At 44.3% G+C, this 20,922-nt stretch overlaps 2 protein-coding genes and 1 pseudogene across 4 annotated transcripts in view; all 3 read right to left on the bottom strand.

Moving 5' to 3' along the window:
* Positions 1-117: 117 nt before the first annotated feature.
* PHOX2A (paired like homeobox 2A) lies at positions 118-4,668 on the bottom strand. Its single transcript, XM_016157990.2, has 3 exons — positions 4,280-4,668; positions 1,907-2,094; positions 118-1,004 (listed from the first exon to the last, which is right to left on the bottom strand). Exons 1-3 carry the CDS (start codon positions 4,494-4,496, stop codon positions 555-557), a joined length of 855 nt encoding a protein of 284 aa, XP_016013476.1. The 5' UTR covers positions 4,497-4,668; the 3' UTR covers positions 118-554.
* Positions 4,669-11,300: 6,632 nt separating this feature from the next.
* On the bottom strand, positions 11,301-11,419 carry LOC118603409 (annotated as a pseudogene).
* A 1,124-nt stretch (positions 11,420-12,543) lies between these two features.
* CLPB (caseinolytic mitochondrial matrix peptidase chaperone subunit B) overlaps positions 12,544-20,922 on the bottom strand; it is a 134,407-nt gene continuing 126,028 nt past the window's right edge. Inside the window, exon 17 of one of the 3 annotated variants that reach the window (XM_036220367.1) lies at positions 12,544-13,425. In XM_036220367.1, the coding sequence (XP_036076260.1) occupies positions 13,411-13,425 (15 nt within the window). In that variant the 3' untranslated portion in view covers positions 12,544-13,410. Of the gene's footprint in view, positions 13,426-15,931; positions 20,901-20,922 lie in introns of those variants that run through there. The other 2 variants (XM_036220365.1, XM_036220366.1) reach the window with 2 other exon arrangements.

Below are 20,922 nucleotides of genomic sequence, written 5' to 3'. Positions count from 1 at the left end.
CCCTCTGTGCCAGACCAGCTGCAGAAGGGAGGAAACGCATGAGGGACAAACTGGCAGTGGGACACTTAAGGCTGCTGATTATCCCGCAGCCACAGGCCTTTCCGTGGGTGGGATCAGTGTGGGTAGGCTCCGAAGGGCGGGGCAGCAGACTGGTCACCAAGGTGAAAAATGACCCAGCCTACTTACTGCACAGCGAGGGGAGGGGGCTGGCTGTTCCTCCAGGAGGACCCTCAAGTTGGAGCACTGTTAGGGTCGGGCGTTATTTGATCCTGGTTCCAAAGAAAGCCAAACTAAAAGGGGCTCCGGGCTCTCCTGGGAGGGGCGTCCCAGTGAAAAGTACTCCCCTCTGCCGGGTGGGGGTGGGTGAGGACGAGAGTGGCCCCAACTTGATCTCCAAAGCTAGGGAGGGTGCACCTAGGGGTCAGACACGGTGGGAGGTGGGGACGGATGGGGACTTCCAGGCAGGTGTCCGGGATGAGGAGAGGCTCTGTCAGGTCCTGGAGGGGGCAAGGACGTTACTTGGGGCAAGGCCCGGAGTCTCCAGAGTCCGGCCGCTAGAAGAGATTGGTCTTCAAAGCGGGTCCGGGCTTCCGGTGAAAAGAGGACAGAACCCCCGAGAAAGGCCCGGGCCCGGGCTCTGCTGGCTGCCAGGCCTTAAGCAGCTCTGCTGCGCCCGCGCCAGGCCCTCCGCCCCCACCGCCCGCCACACCGGCCCACAATGGGCCCTTGAGCGGTTGCGGCCCCGGGCCAGGACCCGGCCCGGAACCCAGGGCGGCGGGCAGCGGGCTGGAGCTCAGGCGGGGGCTGGCCAGACCCGGCGCGGGCGGCGGTGGCAGCGATGCAGTGCTGTCGGGCGTTGGGCTGCACGTGGACTCCTTGGAGTCGTCGTCCTCGGACGAGCAGCGCGCCTCGCCCTTTTTGGCGCCCGCCGCGCCCGCCGCACCCTTGGCGCTGGCTGCGCGCTCCTGTTTGCGGAACTTGGCCCGGCGGTTCTGGAACCAGACCTGCGGGCACAGGTGCCAGTCAGCCCCGGACCTCAGGCGCCGGTGAGACCTCGGTCTGGAAGGGGCCGGATTAAAATGATCACCAGCCTTCCGATCGCGGCCCCTCGGCCCTCCACCACTCAGCTCGTTGCCCTCCTCTTCACTCCCCCTCCACTTGCCCCCTCCTCCAGGTCCCTAGAGCCTTCCCCTTGGGATCTGCTCACACGCAGATCTTGCTGGAGGGGACTCCGCCTTCGCTCTCATCACCCATGGCCCTGGCCCCCAATTTCCTCCTACAAGAAGTTCTGAGAATACCCGCCTGGAGTGCACCACAGCTGTGTACAGCAGTTTAGGGCATGAGGAGAAACCTTTTGTCCTGGATCTCCAGTCAAGGCGGGCAAACTGGATATGTGTACTCGGGTTTGTAAGGTAGACAACAGAGTCCACCCTGGCCCGGCTCTCCGCCCTGTGCCAGCCCCCAAGCCGGGGCTTTCCAGGGGGCTTCACAGCTGCAGAGCTTGGGTAGGGACCTCGAGGCACTGACCCGCTTTCCCCAACTCCTCCGCCTTGGTGGGACCCGAGGTCGCCTGGAGCTCCCCCTTTACCCACTCACCCTCCGTCTTAGCTTCTCCAGCACCACTCTACACGCTCGGCCCTACCAGGGTAAGTGAAGGGAAAATCGTAAGGCTCACATCTCCCGAAGGCCTCAGGTCTGCCAAGTCCTGGCGCTGCTACCTCCCCAGACTTTCCGCCTCCTACTGCGCAACCATCCCTGGCCTGCGCCCTGGCCCCTAGCCCTATCTAGCTCTCCTCCTACAGGCTGCACCTGCCTACCGCCAAGTGAGATCCCCCCGGTGCTGGGCACTAACCTTCCTTTCCTTTCGCGGGTACACTCCCATACACACACGCGCGCATACACACACCTGCACACGAGCCTCAGTGAGGTCGATCTTGAGCGCCAGCTCCTCCCGCGTGTAAATGTCGGGGTAGTGGGTCTCGGCGAAGACGCGCTCCAGCTCCTTGAGCTGTGCGCTCGTGAACGTTGTGCGAATGCGCCGCTGCTTGCGCTTCTCGTGCAGGCCCGACGGCTCCGGGAAGAACTTGTACGGCACTACGGGTGTGCACGGGAGGGGGAGCAACGAGGGCGGGGTCGTGAGGGGTCGCGCTCAGCCTTCTGTGTCCTGCCCCAGAGGGGGTCGCTCACCGTCCCCCGCCCCTGGCCTAGCCCCTCAGCTTCGTCCTCCCAGTCTCGCATCCAGCGTTCTCCTTTTCGTTCGCTAGAGCCGGCAGGGGTGAAGGCGGACAGGGCGCAGGAAGACCCAAAAGCAGCAGCGAGGGAACCAAAATCCGATCCTCCTGTCAAGGCCGCTGACCGGTTGTTGGCCCTCTTGGTGTCCCCTCCACCTCCCGCAGTCCACCCGGCCCTCCGACCCTCATCAGTGTGTCTCTCTCTCCCTCTCAGTCTGCTTGCTTGACTCCAGGTCCTGCAGAGTCCACCCTCGCCTTGTCTGGCTGTCATGTCTCATCAGCAATCAGTCCAGGACCTCTGCTAAATGACTGAGACCCTCCCAGGCCCCTCCCGCCGCCCCCGCTTGGGTCTGCTTTCAATCCTGCCACGGGCTCTCTGCGGGGTACCGATCTGCGCCGCAACCCCCATCTCGATCCTTCCCAGGCCTCGTTTCCTCAGCCCCATCTCACACCCTATTCTCCTGCAGGTGCCTCCTTCTCTTCATCATCTCCCTTTATCCCTGTCTCGCTTCAACTTTCCCCTTCTTTGTGCCCATTGGGAAGGGTCCTTATTTCTCCCCACCCAGGATCCTCCCTCTTTTCTTTCCCCTTCTCTCCCCCAGGCACCCTTCTGGGTGTCCCAACTCCCCTGAAGCTGGCTCCACCCCTTCCTGTCACTCTCTTCCCATTCGTTTCCATCTACCCCATCCCAGTTCCCACTGCCCCACAGAAAGTGTTTCTGACACTAACTCCCCATCCCTCTCTCCAAACCCTGTTTAGGTCTCCATATTTTCCGGGGGTCACCAATATCCCTCATCTTTGTTCTCTCGCTCCAGTTCTCTCTCTCTCCCAATCTTTGTCGCCAACACCCCCTTCTCATACCTATCTTCCTCACTGTTTTCAGTCTTCCTTGGTCCCCGTCTCCCATACTTCTGTTTCCAGCACCTGATTCTTATCTCCATCTCCCCAAACCTGAGTCCTCATTTCTCCTAGAGTCCCAAATATTCCTATCTCTGCTCCCCTCTCTCTGTACCTGTCCCTATTTCCCCGTCTCATAACTCCATCTCTCTGGGGCCCATCTCCCTGTTTCCTTTCTCCATCTCCCCAATCCCCCCATTCGCATCAGGTCCAATGTCCCCATCCCTGTTCCAGTTTCTGGCTCCACCTCTCTGGTTCTTATTTCTCCAAATCCAGGTCTTTAACTCACCATCCCTCCCTACCCCCCCCCCCACCGCCCCGTCCCAGGCCCCAATCTTCTACTTGGGTTCCCCTGGTCTTCCCAGGAAGGAAGAAGATAAGGAGATTGGGTGGGGCAGCCTGGACTCCAATCAGAAGGATAGGGATGCCTGAGAGGCTCCATGAGGCTGAGGGTTTAGACCAGGACTTGGATTAAGGGGCTTGGATGTCCTAGAGGCTGCTTCTGGGTTCTGCAGGACTCCAGCTGGGAGAGTCTCCAGGGGGCTAGGGAAATGATAGTGGCTTAATGACCTTGGCACCTTTTTCTTCAGGTCACTGAACAGGTTTCAGTGGTGCAAGCGGGTTTGGGCACAGGTGGGATGGGCAAAACTGGGCAAGGGGAACCTGATATTTCTGGGGCTCTAAGAAGGTTTCCATATGGGCAGCTCAGCTGCTGTAGGGGTCTTTGCTGAGGGCTGAGCATGAATTGGGGTGGGGATGATAAGGATGAGGGTCTGTTTAAACTGAGCCGGAAGCAGCTTCCAAGGGAATGGATGATCAGTCTTTCAGGTGAGGAGGTGAGGGCCCGGCGAGGGGCCTGGGGCTGGAGCGGCGATCTGTTTCCTTGACCCGAAGAGCGTGGGATAAGAATATGGCAGCAAGAAAGAGGAACGGGAAGAATGAGAGGGTGGGATTCAAGTCTGCCTAGGGTAACCCCGTCTTACAAGGGGGAACTGGGGGTCCTGCGGGGCACTGGGGGGCGGGGGGCGGCGGTCTGGCCAGGCCAGGGACGGTGGCAGCCGTGGCGGACAGTCGCAGTCACCTGCCGAGTAGGGAAGGGGATGGAGGTTCCTTAGCATTTGGAGGGAGGACTGGGACGGGGCTGGGCTCACCTGCCGAGTAGGGCGCGGGCTGGTGGTCGCGTAGAGCGCCAAGCGCGCAGTTGGAGGAGCCGAGCGCCGGGCAGGGCGGCCCGGCCGCGGGGAAGGCGGGCCGCAGGGGGCTGTATTGGAAGCCTCCGGGCTGGCTGCAGGCGCCGAAGTCGCCGTAGGCGGACGCCTCCATGGCCGCCACGCACGAGTCGTACGAATTGAGGTAGGAGTAGTCCATCGGCCCGGGAGGCGAGGGCGGGGGCCTGGCCGGGCCGGGTCGGGGTTGAGGTCCCGGGCCAGGTGCAGGTCGGAATGGGGGTTCGAGCGCCAGGCACCCGAGGACCCAAGGCTGGCTCTGAGCGCCCGCGAGTCCGCCCGCCCCGTCGTGGCCGCGCTCCGCCCGGGTGCGACGCAAGAGCAGCTTGGCTCGGCCCGCGCGCCTTTTAACGCGCAGGACCCCGTGGAGGGGGTGGGGCGGGGCGAGCTCCTTGGGGCGGGGCCTGAGCAGCCCAGACCCCGCCTCCATCCATTCCCGACCCCTCCACCCCAAAGGGTCCCCGCGACCTTCTGAGGGCTCCCGAGGTGCAGGGCGGGGCTGCGCGAGACCCTATTCTTAGAGTCCCCATCCCGCCTCAATCCGGACCAGACTTTTGGTCTCTACGCATCGTGCCAGGCCTGAGGGTCCCGACCCCTTTCCCTGGCTTCCCCACCTGCGGCCCAACAGAAGGGAGGGGAGACGGGCCTGAGAGCGCTCGTGTGAAGTTAATTCAATTCGTCCTGATAACCGAGTTATTCCGATCCAGCCCCTAGGCCCCGCCCCCAGCGAGGTCCCATCCCGGCGGACCACGAAGGCGGCCCAGGAGAGGGGATGGTGACGCGAACGAGGGAGAGACAGAGCCTGGGGTAGGGGCGTGGATGAAGAGAGGAGACAGAGACGTATGCAGAGCAAGAGACGAGAGATATAGGTACACAGATGGAGACAGGAGTAGCCATGGACGAGAGAGGGAAATTGGAGACGGGAGCAAGAGGAGGACAGGGACAGAGATGGAGACAGAGGTGAAACGTGGACTAGAGAAACGTAGGGGTGGAGATGGGCACAGGCAGAGACAGGAGACGGGATAAGAGCGAGACAGAGGGGGACGGAGAAGGAGAGGGAGGCGGCATCGAGACAGAGAAGAAGAGGAGACATGGACGGAAAAAGGATTGCGATGCAGATCGGGAGAGAGATGAGACAAAACAGCGCAGTGATAGACAGACACACACAGAGGGACAGTCTCAGAAAGACAGGGCCAGGGACAGATACAGCGGAGGAACCGAGGCTGAGGGGCGGGGAGAAAGAGCCTTTGGAGAGCTGAGATCCAAGACGGAGCGCTGAGGGCGCGGGAGGATTGTGGTGCAGGCGCTGCGCGCTGCTACAGAGCGGGTGCAGAAACCAAGCCCTCTCTATCCTCCTGACGTGTCCCGAAGGCCACACGACCTTGCCCTGCGCCTTCAGGGCCCGGCCTGCCTCTCCCCTCTCCCTGTTCCCCCAGCTCAGTCCTCCTGCCCTGGCCACTGGTGTGACCCTCTTGTTCCCAGCACCCTAGGCACAGTGTGATGAATGTTAGGACAGGGAGTAACGGAGTAATCCCTTCTCTCTCCCTCAGCCTCTCATCCTCCTTCTCCAGAGAATCTTTCCTTCTCCAAGAAAATCACCTAGAATCCGTCTGGACCTGACCACAGACATGGCCCTTGGCGGATTCAGCCACTGACATCCACACTATGGGAGGACCAGGGAAACAGAACAGAGAACTTTTCTGCCCCAACAGCTCATCTAAGGTGGATTGGGCAGCTTCCCCACCCCGCCCCTAGCCTCCTTTACTCAGATCTTAGCAGGTCCAGCAGGTGGGGGAGTGAAGACCCAGCGAGAAGCTAGGGAAGGGGGCGCCCTTATTACCAAAGTCCTTGGGGGATGAGAGAAGGGCTTCCAAAATATCCATCTCCCCAGTTTACTAGCACAGTGGGGAGCATGCATACCCCTCAGGTCATACACTTTCCAGGACAAATTCTTTGCTTCATAAAAAGACTGCCTATCCCCAACTTCTCTAACTCCTTCATGCAGGTGGGGGGTAGGGTAGAGGGTAGGGGTGGAGTTTGTTGAGGTGTTTTCTCTAATTACTTTTTAGGTCTAAACTTCTAAAACTTACAGTAAAACTGCTTCGAAAATTCCTCCCTGCTGATGTGTGAGGTGCATCTCTCTCTCTGGTCACATTCTCTACGGGGGGGCCAAGGGATCTCAGAATTGAGACATCAGACAGTGCCATGCCCTCTATTGCCCCCAGGATCAAATCCAAGCCCTCACTCTGAATAGTGCCTGGCATATAGCAAACATTAAATAAATTAGCTACCACCATCAGGACTACTACCCCTTCTTCCTCTTACCAATGTGATTTAATCCTCTATGACTAGACTCAGACCACATTCTGGCCAGGCTCCGCTGATCTGTTACACCTGACACCTGGGAATATAATCTGGACATGGACCCCTATCTTTACACCACCTCTGCCCCTCAAGATTTCAGAGGATATTAAGCCTTACAGAGTTACCCAGTCTGGTCCCTTAATTTTTGCAGATGAAGAGACTGAGGCCCAGAGAGGGGTCCTGTAGGAAGAATAGAAGTAAAAACAGTGGGAGTGTGTCAGGGGCGGGGAGGATCCACCCCACCACACACACGGAGGGAGCAGTGTGCAAAAAGGAACTTGGGAAGTGGGTACAGTGGGGACTGTCCTTTTTCTTCTGCCCTGATTCCAGCTCGAACACTAATTTACTCTGTGATTCTGGACAGTGCAAGTGCCATGAGAACGGATAAGGAAAGACCCATGTCCTGGAGAACTCTTTCTGCCTGTGTTCTTTGGAGAATGGTAACCTGGGAATTCCCAGATACCACCACCTTATCCCCACTATTATGAGCAGCCACTGATCTTAGCCTCCCTTCAGAACTCTGAGCAAGGATCTCCTGGTTTCAGGATGTGGCCACCACGTTGATTTATTAATTTAGTACACTCCTTGTCAGTCCTTCTTTTCTACGGAGGGAGAGCATGGAGCAGCGGCTCCTCCCTACCACTGAAATGCATCTTCTCACATTCTGAAGCAATGTCCTCAGTGTCATCATTGTACAACTATGATTGGAAGCCGAGCTGATCAGACATTCATGTCTAACTTCTAAATAAGGGATGGAGCTTATCTATCAGTGAGAAGTTAAACATATTGTCTGGTTCTACTTAAGGACACTAGAAGTTCTCTCACCCCCATTTATCTACCAGCTCCAATAGCAGCCTTTCCCCAAATCCCCATTCTCTCCTTAGGATTCTCTGGTTCAGGGAAAGTTGGAGGCAAACACATTAACTTTATATTCTCCCAACTTGTCTATCAGAACTTATAATCTTTTGTTCTTCTTTGTTGTGGGAACAACACCTGTTGACCCTTTTCTTCTTCCCCCTAGTACCTTAGGCTATCAGGTCTGCCACTAATTCCCATTTTTGTTTTTAGTTTCTAGCTTTAGGCCTCCCCAGGGCCTCAAATGTTCAGCCCTCAAGGATCCCTGAAGAATGAAGAAAGATTTTAATCCAGTCTACAAATATTTTTGAATGTCTGATCTATGATGGAACTTCATGGGGCTCTAGATACATAGGGTAAATTAATCCTGGATGCTTTCTTTAAGGATCTCCTAGTCTGTTTGGCACATGGCACTTTTCTATGGAGAGGTTCTGCCCAGAATGTTTTAGTTGTCTGGGCAAGAGAATGGCACATAGGAGGTGAGGTGAGTTGACTTGTTAGGTGATAATGAAGTAGCTAGGAAACTATTGTATGTTGTCTCTTAGAACTTGACCTCAACTTTCCCCTTGCCCTGCAGTTGCAACTTCAGAGGATTAAATAGAGAAATGGTAAAATATTGTACTATACTGCCTACATTTGGTGACCTCAGGAAGGTGCTTCAGGAGGTGATGAGCAGATGAAGAGGAGCATGATAATTTGTAACTGCAGTGAGGAAGTCTGCCTGTGGCTGGCAATCTGAGGCTGCAGCAGGAGGATAATCATGTGCTTTGCAGATTGTCAAGCTCTCTGTCACATCCAAAAGTGAATGCATTGATTAGGAAATAGTGAATGTCTGAAAGGTGAAATGAAATTTGGGAAGACCTAGAGGAATTAGGGAAATGTGATTCTCCTAGTATTTCTTGGCACCCTGGCCTGACGGCAGGAAAGAATTGACATTCATTATTCTTTTCTTGGAATCTGGCATGTGAAACCACTTTCTAAGTTAAAAGAATTCCCCACCTGATATATGCCAGATACTTGCTTTACGAACTTTTCTCATAACCAGGGTACAGATGCCTGACCTAGTGCCAGCCAATCAGGTACACTGATCACAGACTAAGCTAAGGAATCTTTAGCCAAGAAAGCGAGGACTCAGGGACCATAAGAATTCTCTCCTGGGCAATGGGGTTGTAGCAAGATCTAGTTTCAGGTGCAGCAGAGCTTGCTCTTGTTAGTGTTGGGAATTCAGTGCCAAGCACGTCAGCTGTGCAAGGTGTAGGGCTGTCCTCATGGATACAACAATGCAGCTTAACTTAGGACATTGTTTCTAGTTGTGTGGCTCTGTATCTGGTCTTCCAGTTGTTCCAGCAATTCTTTGAGATATCTAATATCTTTTATAAATATATTTAATAAAAACTTTTTTTTTTTTTTTTTTGTTTTTTAAACTAAGAGTTAGCTTCTGTTCCTTATACCCCATGACTCTAATTATAAATTGATACTAGACTGGCTAAGTGTATTAGACTCTCGGAGAACTGGTTGGAATGTGGGAATAATTGTACAGCTTGGTTGGGACTAAAGACAGTGAAAATCCAGAGATGGAATGACATTCGGTGCGAAAAGAAGTTTATATACTTATTACCAGTGGTCACCTGGAATGAAGCATCCATTGAAAGCATAGTCTTAGAGCACTGTCAGAGATCAGTACAAAGGGAATGAGGGATGCAAGGATTGTGAGGAGGTATATATAGAAAGCTTAGAGAAAAAGTAAAAAGGTTAAACATCTAAATCAAAGTTTTGCTCCCATGTGAGTTATATTGTTTTGAAGAGGGACATGTTGGGATGATGAAAATGAGGATTTGGATGTCTAAGAGAGCCCTGGAACCTCTATGAGTTAGCATCAGGTTGGGTGCACATGTGGAAAAATCCAAAATAACAATAGTGTAAACAAAATAAATCTCATGATTTCTGTGAATTTGGCCATGGCTTACCTGAATCTTCTGCTTCAGAGCCTCTCACAAGGCTGCAATCAAGGTGCTGGATCTAAAGTCTCAGATAAAGCCTTGACTAAGAAAAGATGGATTCCAAGATCACTCACATGGTTATTGCCAGGACTCAGTTTCTCCAGGGCTGTTGGACTAAAGGATTCAGTCCCTACCAGGTGTTGGTCATAGGTTGCCCTCAGTTCCTTGCCAAATGGACCTCTCCATCAGAGCAAGAACATAAGAGCAAGAGAGAATGCCATCGAGACAGAAGGCAGTCTTTTATAACCTAATCTCAGAAATGACATTCTATCACTTTTGTCATATTCTGTTGCATAGAAATAAGTTTCTAGGTCCTGTCCACACTCAAGGAGAGGGGATTACACAAGGGCATGAACATCAGGAGGCAGGTAATCACTGAGAGTTATGTCGAGAGCTATCTACTACAGCTGGCAACTGGTGATCATTGTCACACCTCAACCACCTACTGAAAATAGCCAGGGACTATACCACCCTCTTCCCTGTCTAATGGGATCGCTTCTCTCTTTGTTTGAAGACCATGTAAAGCCTACTCCATGGGGGTTTATCCAGTAAGAGGAAGCCAAGTCTCCTCATTTCCCACCCCACTGACTTCATTGTCTCCACATTCATAACCAGAATCAGACCCCAACATTCTTCAGGGTCAACTAGTAGGTCAAACTCCAAGAAGTCTTTCCTACTAAAACAGTTAAAAGATTTTTTCAAACTTATATCAATAAAATCTAGTAAATACATGTGGGAATGGATTCTGAGGGTGTTGAACCAGGGAAGAGGAACATAATTTAAAATTAGGCTGAATTGATCAGTACGACTGCACTTACCGTATAGCCTTGATTCCATGTGCCAGTTCTAATAGCTGGGAGTTATAATTTATTTTTTTTAAAGATAAATCAATTTTTTTCCTAGAGTCTATAATAACATCTTACTATATTCACTTTATCACGTATTTGTTGATCTATTCATTCTTATAATCATCTGTCAATCCGTTGTATTTTCCGATGCATTCACATTAAGTTGCAGACATCCATACATTTGGCCCCTACCACTTCAGTGTGCATATCATTAAGTAGAGAATAATGTTATTTTTTAATTTTTCAGGTAAAAATTTTATATGAAATGCATAAATCTTAAGCGTACCAGTGAGTTTGACACATGCGTACACTTGTGTAACTCAATCCCTTCTCATCATCCCAGAAAGTTATTTCATACTTCTTTCCGATTCCTACTCCCTCAGAGGTAATGTTACTGCTTTTTCGATTCTTTTCCACTATAATGTAGCCTGTTATTGAGATCCTTTGAGCACTCTTTTTGTGAGCCTTCTTTTACTCAGCATAATGTTTCTGCCTCTGTGCCACAATTTAGTCCATAGGAACTTTGATCATTTTAGCATTCCCTGAAACATCACTATGATTATGATAAAACTTAAATAGCAGGAAGTATCAGGTACCCCCCTGGATGTCTTCGTGAGTTAGTGTTGTCAGTATTTGAGACTTTAGTCATTCTAGTATGTGCGCAGTGGTATCTCATTGTTTTAGTTCACAATTCCCTGATTACACATAACGTGGAACATCTTTTCATATGCTTATTTGCCATATGTACATCTTTTTTGGTAAGGGGTCTGTTCAGACCTTTTGCCTATTTTATTATTATTATTTTTTTTAGGTGAGGTAATCCTTGGTTGACCTCACAGGTTGCAAAGACCTTGTCATTTTATAATCCCTTATTTTTTATGCCTACAGAACCTGGCCTTCCTAGGTGGTCTCCCATCTAAGTACTAACCAGGCCCCACCCTACTTAGCTTCTGAGATCAGACGGGATCGGGCTCGTTCAGGGTAGCATGGCCGTTGACTCTTTTGCCTATTTTAAAATCAGGTTGTTTCTATTATTGTTGAGATTTAAGGGTTCTTTATGTATTCTTATACTAGTCCTTTATCACATATGTGTTTTGCAAATGTTTTCTCCCAGGCTGTGGTTTGTTCCTTCATTCTCTAACAATGTTTTGCGGAACTGAAGTTTTTAATTTTAATAAAATCCAACATCCATTTTTTCTTTTGTGGATTGTGCTTTTGTGTTGTATCCAGTCGTTACGAAACCCAAGGTTACCTAGATTTCCTCCTATCTTATCTTCTAGGAGTTTTATAGTTTTGCCTTTTACACTTACATGATCCACTTATGTATATTTTAAATAATTATTTTATCAAATTAAAATGTACATAATTAAAAAATCAAAACGTCTAATGAAAAATATCAGTTCTCTTCTCTACCCTTTTCTATCCTCAGATCTCAGACCCTACTCTGAACCATTTTATCTGTTTCTTTTGGTATTGATTTCCATATATTTAGAGATTTAAAGAATGTCTATGAAAGCTAAGCAGGGTCGGTCCTGGTTAGTACTTGGATGGGAGACCACCTAGGAAGACCAGGTGCTGTAGGCGTAAAAAATAAAAAAAGTAAGGGACTGTAAACTGACAAGGCCCTTGCAATCTGTGAGGTCAACCGAGGGTTGCCTTGCTTAAAAAAAAAAAATAGAAAAATAAAAATTTTAGCTAACATTTATTGAGTGCTTACAATGTGTCAGGCTCTGTCCTAAGTGCTGTGTATGTATTGTTTAATCCTTATAATTACCTTATATTGCAGGTACTATTTCTAGTCCCATTTTAGAGATGAGAAAAATTGAGTCACGGGGCAGGGCTAGGTAATTACGGAAGGTCGCATGGTTAGTAAATGGAAGAGCTGGGATTTAATTCTAGGCAGTGTGTTTTTTCAGTGTAATGTTTACCCTGTGATTTCTTGATTTATTGATTTAGACTATTGGCTTTCTAGTATATATATTTATCACTCCATGCAAGCTCCTAGTGTATCTCCCTATATTATGCAAATATGCCATATTTCACTGAATCTAAGACATCACTGATTGTAAGACACTTTATATACCACTAAAAAGAAAAAAAATGACCAAAATGACCACAATACTTTATCATTTAGAATTTTTATATTCATTAAGAGATTATTTTAACTTTATATGTATACTTTACTACATACTTCTGCACATGCATGCAATAAAAATATAAGCAAATAAATTGGTTAAAGTATTTTTAAAACTTCTTTGCATTTAGAGTCACATTCTTTCGAATATTTTCTTTTTTTGGCCTCAAACATGTCAATGCCTGTCGACACTGGCATTTTCATTATTTTTTCTAGAAGGCATATATAAATGAAAACTTCTTAGACAAAATCTGGACTTATATTCTTTCCTCAAATGATCCTTAAATGGTTTGTGGACTGAAATGTCTGGGAATGACAGTTATCCAGTCATGCCACTAGGACAAATAATCATGTTTGCACATGGCAATGGCTGGGAGAATATTGCTATCAGAAGGGGAGTGGTGAGCAGAGTGTCACCTAGGGGTCTGTCATTACTAAATCTTCTAATACTTTAATAGAGACTTACGTGAAGGGGTAACATTTCAGGTGCCATCATCTAAAGAAATTCCATGCCCTTAGTGAAGGTTTTATGATAACCATGTCAAAGTTTCCTTGAGTCACAGAGACCCAACCCAAAGATGTCTTTACAATATGGAGTCCACTAGCACACCCTTCTCTGGGCCTCTAAAGCTGTATGATCCTTCCAGGCAAAAGTGGATAGAAGTAGTCATTATTGTTAATACAAAGACCGAACTTGCCTAAAGGAGGTGGTAGCTCTGAGTCTTCATTTTGACCATTTATGGAGATCTGTATGTCTTTATGTAGATCCAAGTGTCTCTCTGATACATACTCCATCTTCCTGAAGAGCTTCCTTTAACATTTCTTGTAATGAAGTTCTGATGATAACAAATTCTGTCAGCTTGTATTCACCTGAAAAAGTGTTTCACTTTCATTTTTGAAATATTTTCACTGGGTATAGAATGCTGAGTTGACAGTTTCTTCCTTCAGTACTTTAAAGATTTTACTCTGTTGGCTTGCAGTTTCTGGTGAGAAGTGTCCTTTGTTCTTCTGTCCTTTGTTCCAAATTCTTTGACACTTTAAAAGGTGGAGCTTAATCCCTCTCAAGTTAAGGATGGACTTAGAGACTCACTTCTTACACTGCCTTACCCAGGAGGTACAAGGCAGTGTTTTTATTTTTACTTAAAAGTTTTTGTAGAGGTATAATTGACATATTAAGATTTTCAGGTGTGCAAAATAATTCAATATTTGTATATATTGCAAAATTATCACATGTCTAACATCCATCACCATACATTTTTTTTTACATTCCATTCCATTTATTACATCGTTATTTGTACCCTTTTGACTCCCTTTACTCATTTCATTCACCAACTCCAACCCTCATCTCTAGCAACCACCAAACTGTTCTTTGTATCTATAAACTTGGTATTGTTTGTTAATTTTAGATTCTACATGAGATCATACAGTATTTGTCTTCCCCTGACTTACTTCACTTAAAATAATGCCCTCAAGGTCCATCCATGTTACCAATGGCAAGATTTCACCCTTTTTGATGGAATATTATTGTTTTATATATAAGTATCACATTTTCTTTATCTACTCATCCATCAATGGACACTTGTTTCCATATCTTGGCTATTGTAAATAATGCTGCAGTAAACATGGGGGTGCATATATCTTTTTGAGTTAGTGTTTTCATTTTCTTTGGATAAGTACCCAAAAGAGGAATTGGTAGATGTAGTAGTTCTATTTTAATTTTCTGAGAAAACTCTATGTATACTGTCTTCCATAGGAGACTCACTTCTATTGAACAGCGTATGGTGGGGATAATGGCATGCTACTTCTGAGATCTAGGTCATACATGACAGTGTTGCTCTGATGAACTCTTAGATTGCTCTGGGGATGCGTTAGCCACGTCGTGAGGACTTTAAACTGGTATGCTTTACCCATCAGGAAATGATAATATATATTTAATTGCCGGAAAATGCAGCTGGATGAGAAGTTACTGTAATGGGGAAGAAACTATCAAAAATAAAAGCCCAAATCATAAAATGATGCCATAGGAAGCTTACTGAGTGATTTTGCTCTTCTGGAAAGCACTTGGTAAGTAAGCATCTATTCTAGAGTATACTCAGATATGCCAGTTTTATAATTTTAACCTGTTAAAAATATGAACCTTGCCTTCTTTGATACAGCTCTATTAGAATGTAGTTTAACTTTGTTAAATTAATAGACCTTATTTTCTAGAGCAGCTTTAGGTTCATAGCAAAATCGAATGGAAAGCTGAGTTTCCATATACTGTCCCACACCTCCTGAAAGCCTCCCTGCTATCAACATCAGCATTTGCTGATGAACCAGTATTGACCATCATTATCAACCAAAGTCCATGGTTTACATTAGGGTTCTCTCTCTGTGTTGTAGTTCCATGGATTTCAACAAATGTATGACATGTACCCACCCTTATCTATTATACAGAATTGTTTCACTGCCCGAAAAATCCTCTGCGCTCCACCTATTCATCTGCACCCCCACCCTCCACCCCCCAAGATCCTGGCAACCACTGACAGTTTTTACTGTCTTCATAGTTTTGCCTTTTCTGGAATCATGTAGTTGGAATCATGTAGTATGTAGCCTTTTTAGATTGGCTTCTTCCACTTAGTAACACAAATTTACGCTTTCTCCATGTATTTTCATGGCTTAATAGCTCATTTCTTTTTAGCACTGAATAATATTCTATTGTCTGGATGTATCACAGTTTGCTTATCCATTTACTCATTGAAAAATATATCTTGGTTGTTTCCAAGTTTTGGCTATTATGAATAAAACTGTTAAAAACCTTTGTGTGCAGGTTTTGTGTGGACATATTTTTAGCAGATTTGGGTAAATACCAAGGAGCATGATTACAGGATCATATGGGAAAAGTATGGTTAGTTTTCAAAGAAACTGTTGAACCATCTTCCAAAGTGGCTATATCATTCTGCATTCCTAACAGCAATGAGGTTTTTTTTTGTTCCACATTCTTATCAGCATTTGTGTTTTGGGTTTTGGCCTTTCTAATAGGTGCATAGTGGCATCTCATTGTTTTAAGTTGCAATTCCCTAATGACATATAATGTTGAACATCTATCTTTTCATATGCTTACCAGCTATATCTCTTTGGAGAGGTGTCTGTTCAGATCTTTTGCTCATTTTGTAATGTGGCTGTTCATTTTCTTACCATTGACTTTTTAGAGTTCTTTGTATATTTTGGATACTGGTCCTTTACCAGACATGTGTTTTGCAAATATTTTCTCCCAGTCTGTGGCTTGTCTCCTCATTCCCTTGACATTTAAGTTTGATACATTAAAAACCTACTTTCTAAAGGTTTTTTTTTCCTTTGAGGTATACTTTTTTGATATAAAAATTAAGACAATTCATGTCATAAAATTCATCCTTTAATGTGTACAATTTTTCAACCACCATCTTTCTCTATCCAGTCTAGTATCCAGAGTACAAAAAGAAGTTTTAAAACTCAACAATAAAAAGCCAACCTAACTTAAAAATGGGAAGAGTCTGAACAGACACTTCTCCAAAGAAGATATATAAAAGGCTAATAAGCCATCAATTTGCCACCAGGGAAATACAAATAGAAACCACAGTATCACTACACACCCACTAGAATGGCTGTAATCAAAGACAGACAATAGCAAGCACTGGTGAGGATGTGGAGAAATTGGGATTCCCCACATTTTAGTTTCAAACCTCATCGTGTGTATGTGCGCACACACGTGCGTGTTACATATTCAGTATTTCTATATTTGAGGTAGGAAGGGAATGTACCTGGAACTACTCCATCTGTTGCATATTAGTCAGAAGTCACCCCAAACCATTCTGCATAATGCAATCCAAGGGTCTTTTAAAAACACAAATATGGTCATTTCACTCCCTTATTATACCATTTAAGGCACTGTAAAATCAGAAAACTTGCCTCTCTAGCTTAATTTTCCACTTTCTCCTCCTCTTTACACACAGAGGCATAGTCTCTATATGCCAGTCAGACAATAACTTTTTTCTTTCCTTTCTCTTGTAATTGTACATAGGGTGTATATTGATGGGAGCTGAATTTACTTATTTTCTAGTTTGCATACTATTAAGATGGGATTATAGTAACTGTATCTCCTGAGAGCCTAGATCCAGAAAACGATAGCTCCATATAGCTTCACCTCTGGACACTCTAGTGTAATATGACTTTAATTTTATTAAATTAAAAATGCTGTTGAGTCTAAGTAAGCTTGCACTGAATTATATATAAATTTAAGAATTGACGTTTTAATGATATTTTGAAGTCATCCTATCCAAGAACCTGGTATGACTTTTTGCTAGATCTTTTTTTATGCTCTTTGATGTCATTTTTTTCTTGTTAAGTGTATTAAGTATTAAATAATTTTGAATAGGTAACATTAATTCAAAATTTAATTTAAAAGTGTAAAAATATAGTGAATTTTCCCTTCCATTGCTAACCCTTTACACAATTCCCCTCTTCCAGAGGTATTTTATGTATATATGAGCAAATATATATACCTATTTGTGGCAATTATGAAATACATTCCCTGTTTCTAGTTGATTATTGCTAGAATAGAAAAAAAGGTACTGATTTTTGTACATTTGTCTTTTACTTAGATACTTACCAGATTTATTAGTGCTAATAGGTGTTATTATAGCCTCTTGGATTTCCTAAATACAGTTATATATCAGCAAAATGAGATAATTTATTTTCCAATATTTATATCGTTTACTTTTCTTGCCTAATTGCTTTCACTTGAATTTTCAAAGCAATGTTAAATCTTGCCTTATTTCAGACTTTACTAGAAATAGCTTTAGTATTTACAATTAAAAATGATGTTTGCTATTAGTTTTTGATGCATAATTTCTTTTCCTTTTACTTAGAGCTTTAATTGTATCAAATCACATTTAAAGCTGTAACATTTTATCAAATGCTTTTTCAGCATATACTGATAAAATGTTTTCTCTCCTTTCATTTAAAAAACTTTATTTTGAAATAAATTTACCTGCAGAAAAGTTGCAAAAACAATACAAAGTGTTATTGTGTACCCTTTACTGAGATTTCCCAAATGTTACTATTTTACTTTCACCATTTTGTGTGTGTGTGTGTGTGTGTGTGTGTGTGTGTGTATGAATGCATACATATAAGCATGTGTGTATATATATATATAACTTAGTTTCCTGAGACATTTGCAAATTGTCTTTACCTTTAACTTCTAAATACTTCAATGTATATTTCTGAAAAACATGAACATTCTTACATAAGAATTATCAAAATAAGAAAATTAACATGAATAATAATCCAGAAACATTTAAATAATCTTCAAATTCTTGATATAATGGATTATATTAATTTCCTGATACTAAGGCTTGTATTGCTGAAGTAAATCTTATGTGATCACATTGTACAATTCAACTTTATTTATTTGGGGTTTTTGCATTTATAGTTATAGGTGAGGTTAGGCTATGGCATTCTTTTTGGCACTTTATTAAGTTTGAGTATTAATCTTACAACTGGCCTTTAAAATCAGTGGAGCATCTCTTCTCATGGTCTGAAGCAGTTTATATAATAATTAAAAATTACAACTCATTTATTTTTTGGGCTGGGTGACAGCTATAGTGGTGTTTACTTTGTGATAATTCACTGAACTGTATACATGTGATTTATGTACTTCTCCATATATAGATCAATAAAAAATTTAAATAAAAGAACACAATCTTCTAAAAGAAAAAATTTTTAATTACCTTTCCAATTTCTTCTTTGGTAATTTATTTTTCTATTCAAATTATATTTTGGGACAGTGTTTGCTAGGAAATAATCTATTTGCTGTTTTCAAATTTATTTATTTTAAATTCTTCCATATATATGGTATATCTGATTTCTCATTCCTAATATGGTTTTATTTTTTTGCCCTTTTTCCCTTTATAAGGCTGAGAAGATTTTATCTGTTTTATTGGTGTTTTCAAAGAATCATTTTTTAATATATTCTCCCTTCCCTTTTTTGGTTTCCTACTTTGTTAACTTCAGGTTTTATCTTTATTAGTCCATTTCCTATTTTCTTATGGTTTAAATGTGTTTTTTCCTAAATTTCTAAAATAATCACTATGCATCTTTGAATTTTTCTTTTTGAACAATAAAGGTGTTACATTTTCATTTCTAACTCCAGCCTTACCTATCCCAGGATTCTCAACAAAGTATCTAGGTGTTACTTTGCCTCATTTGCTCAGGTTCTACAGCCTAGTTACAACCACATGACAAATACATGTGTGCTCAGTAAACAAATAGTACTGTTTTGTCCTGGGACCTACTGTGAAGATCTGTGCTTGCTGCAGAGCCCACTGTTCATCCAAATACCTGGAGTGTCCATCATGTGCTTGCACTGTGCCAGGTTCTATGAATAGGATAGTGAGTTGAACAACTGGGTATCTACCCTCTTGGAGCTTACAGTCTAGCGACAAAGTAAGACATAAAACAAGTAATGCAAGTGAGCTGAGTACTGCCTAGGATGCTAAGAAGATATGATAGGGATTTAACATCACCTAGGTGGTCTAGCTAAGGATCCCTACAAGAAGTGATATTTAAGTTCCTTAGAATCTTAGGGTCTACTCTGTTCACACCCTCCTTTCATAAAGTTGGCTATTGAGTTTTCTTGTATAAAAGTTATCTGGTTTTGAGTGACATGTCTGATGCTCCTGGCCACATTTAATAGAACCAAGGGATTGGCAGCCAGGAAAAAAATTTTATCCAACAGGCATGTTCCACATGGGATGGTCACTCACTGCCTTAATTAGAGCCTCTAAGAGAAATCTGAACACCAGAGTGAAAGGAGAAGAAACAGAGATAGAAGGAGAGAAAAAATAGAAGAATAGTAAAGTCAGAATAGTGGTAGTCACAAACCCAGTGGCACTGGATTAGAACTGTAGGTATCAATATAAACTCAAGGTTTTTAATAACATACGGATGGAAAGACACAATAATAAATTCAGATGTGTGGTAACATATATACATATATTTCCTAGCTCTGTATGCTGAAAGGGCCTAGAAGCAATGACACTCCAGAAGCACCCTAGTGCCCAGATCTTGTTTTCCAAGTACTATTCTGGAATTAAAGGAACTACATGCTGTTTGGACAAGTGGCTGATGTCAGGGCTGTAACAGGAAAAACATAAGTGAGCTTGGGACATCTTGTGGTGCCAGAAAGTAAGGCAGTGTTAAAAAAATGATAGGGTCAATGGTGAAACAAAAAAGGAGCCAACTTGGAAGAGTTCCGAATGGCCAAATCTAGGCCAAAAAGAACAACAAAATAAACTAATAGTAGTATTAGATTATAACCCTAGAAGAAAACAAATATCCATTAGTTTACACTCATATAAATTATTGAATAAATAAATGGAGGAAAAGAGACAGCTCTTCCTTACAGAATACCAATTAATAAATATAAATGGAATAAGGAAACAAAGTCATCATTGCAAAAAGAACATTAATACTTGCTTAAGCAAGAACTACTGATAAATGCTAAAATCAATGGGAAAAATTCTAAGGGTAAAAAAAACCATTTGCACAGCTTTAAAGTATCTCCTCACAAGATTCTTATTAATTTCAAAGAAGAAATTTGTAATTTCATAGGGGAGAAACTTGGCACACAGTACCTCATCCATGTGATCAAAGTTAACTTGATCCCCCGCTATGAGGCCCTGAGAAGGGCATAACATCACTTCTCGGGTACCCTCAATCTAATCCTGTGAAAACACAGACAAACCCGATTGAGGGACAATGCACAAAATAACCAGTTGGACATATTGAGAGTGTCAAGGTCATGAAAGGCAAAGAAAGACAGAGGAACGAACTGTCAGAGGCTGAAGAAGACGAAGGAAACATGACAACCAATGCAATGTGGGATCCTAGGCTGGATCCAAGACCAGAGAAAGAACATCAGTGGGACAAGCGGCAAAATTTGAATGTCCACCTATTAGTCAGTAGGACTGTACCAATGTTAATTTCATGATTTGAATAATTATGGTTTTATAAGATGTTAATATTAGAAACTAGGTGAATGGGTATATAGGAACTCTACTATTTTTGCAACTTTCTTTAAGTCTAAAATTACCTCAAGACAAGTTAGGAAAAAAAGGAAGAGCAGTCACTGAGGCAGGGAGCAGCAGACACAGAACTTTGAGAGGCTGGACGGTGATTGCTGGAGCCCAGGCCCTGGCTTCTGATGGCCTTATAATCACCATATTGTTATGACTTTCTTCCATTACCCAAGGAACTTGGATTCCTGCCCCCATTTTTTGCTTCCTGAAAGAGAGGAGCGAACACCAAAGGAGGGTTCCAAAATGGCCCTGCAGAGGGAGAATGATGAGG

Source organism: Rousettus aegyptiacus, unplaced genomic scaffold, assembly GCF_014176215.1.
Source record: "Rousettus aegyptiacus isolate mRouAeg1 unplaced genomic scaffold, mRouAeg1.p scaffold_m13_p_5, whole genome shotgun sequence".
In the NCBI taxonomy this organism is placed as follows: Eukaryota; Metazoa; Chordata; class Mammalia; order Chiroptera; family Pteropodidae; genus Rousettus; species Rousettus aegyptiacus.
This window is presented reverse-complemented; position numbering and strand designations above follow the sequence as displayed.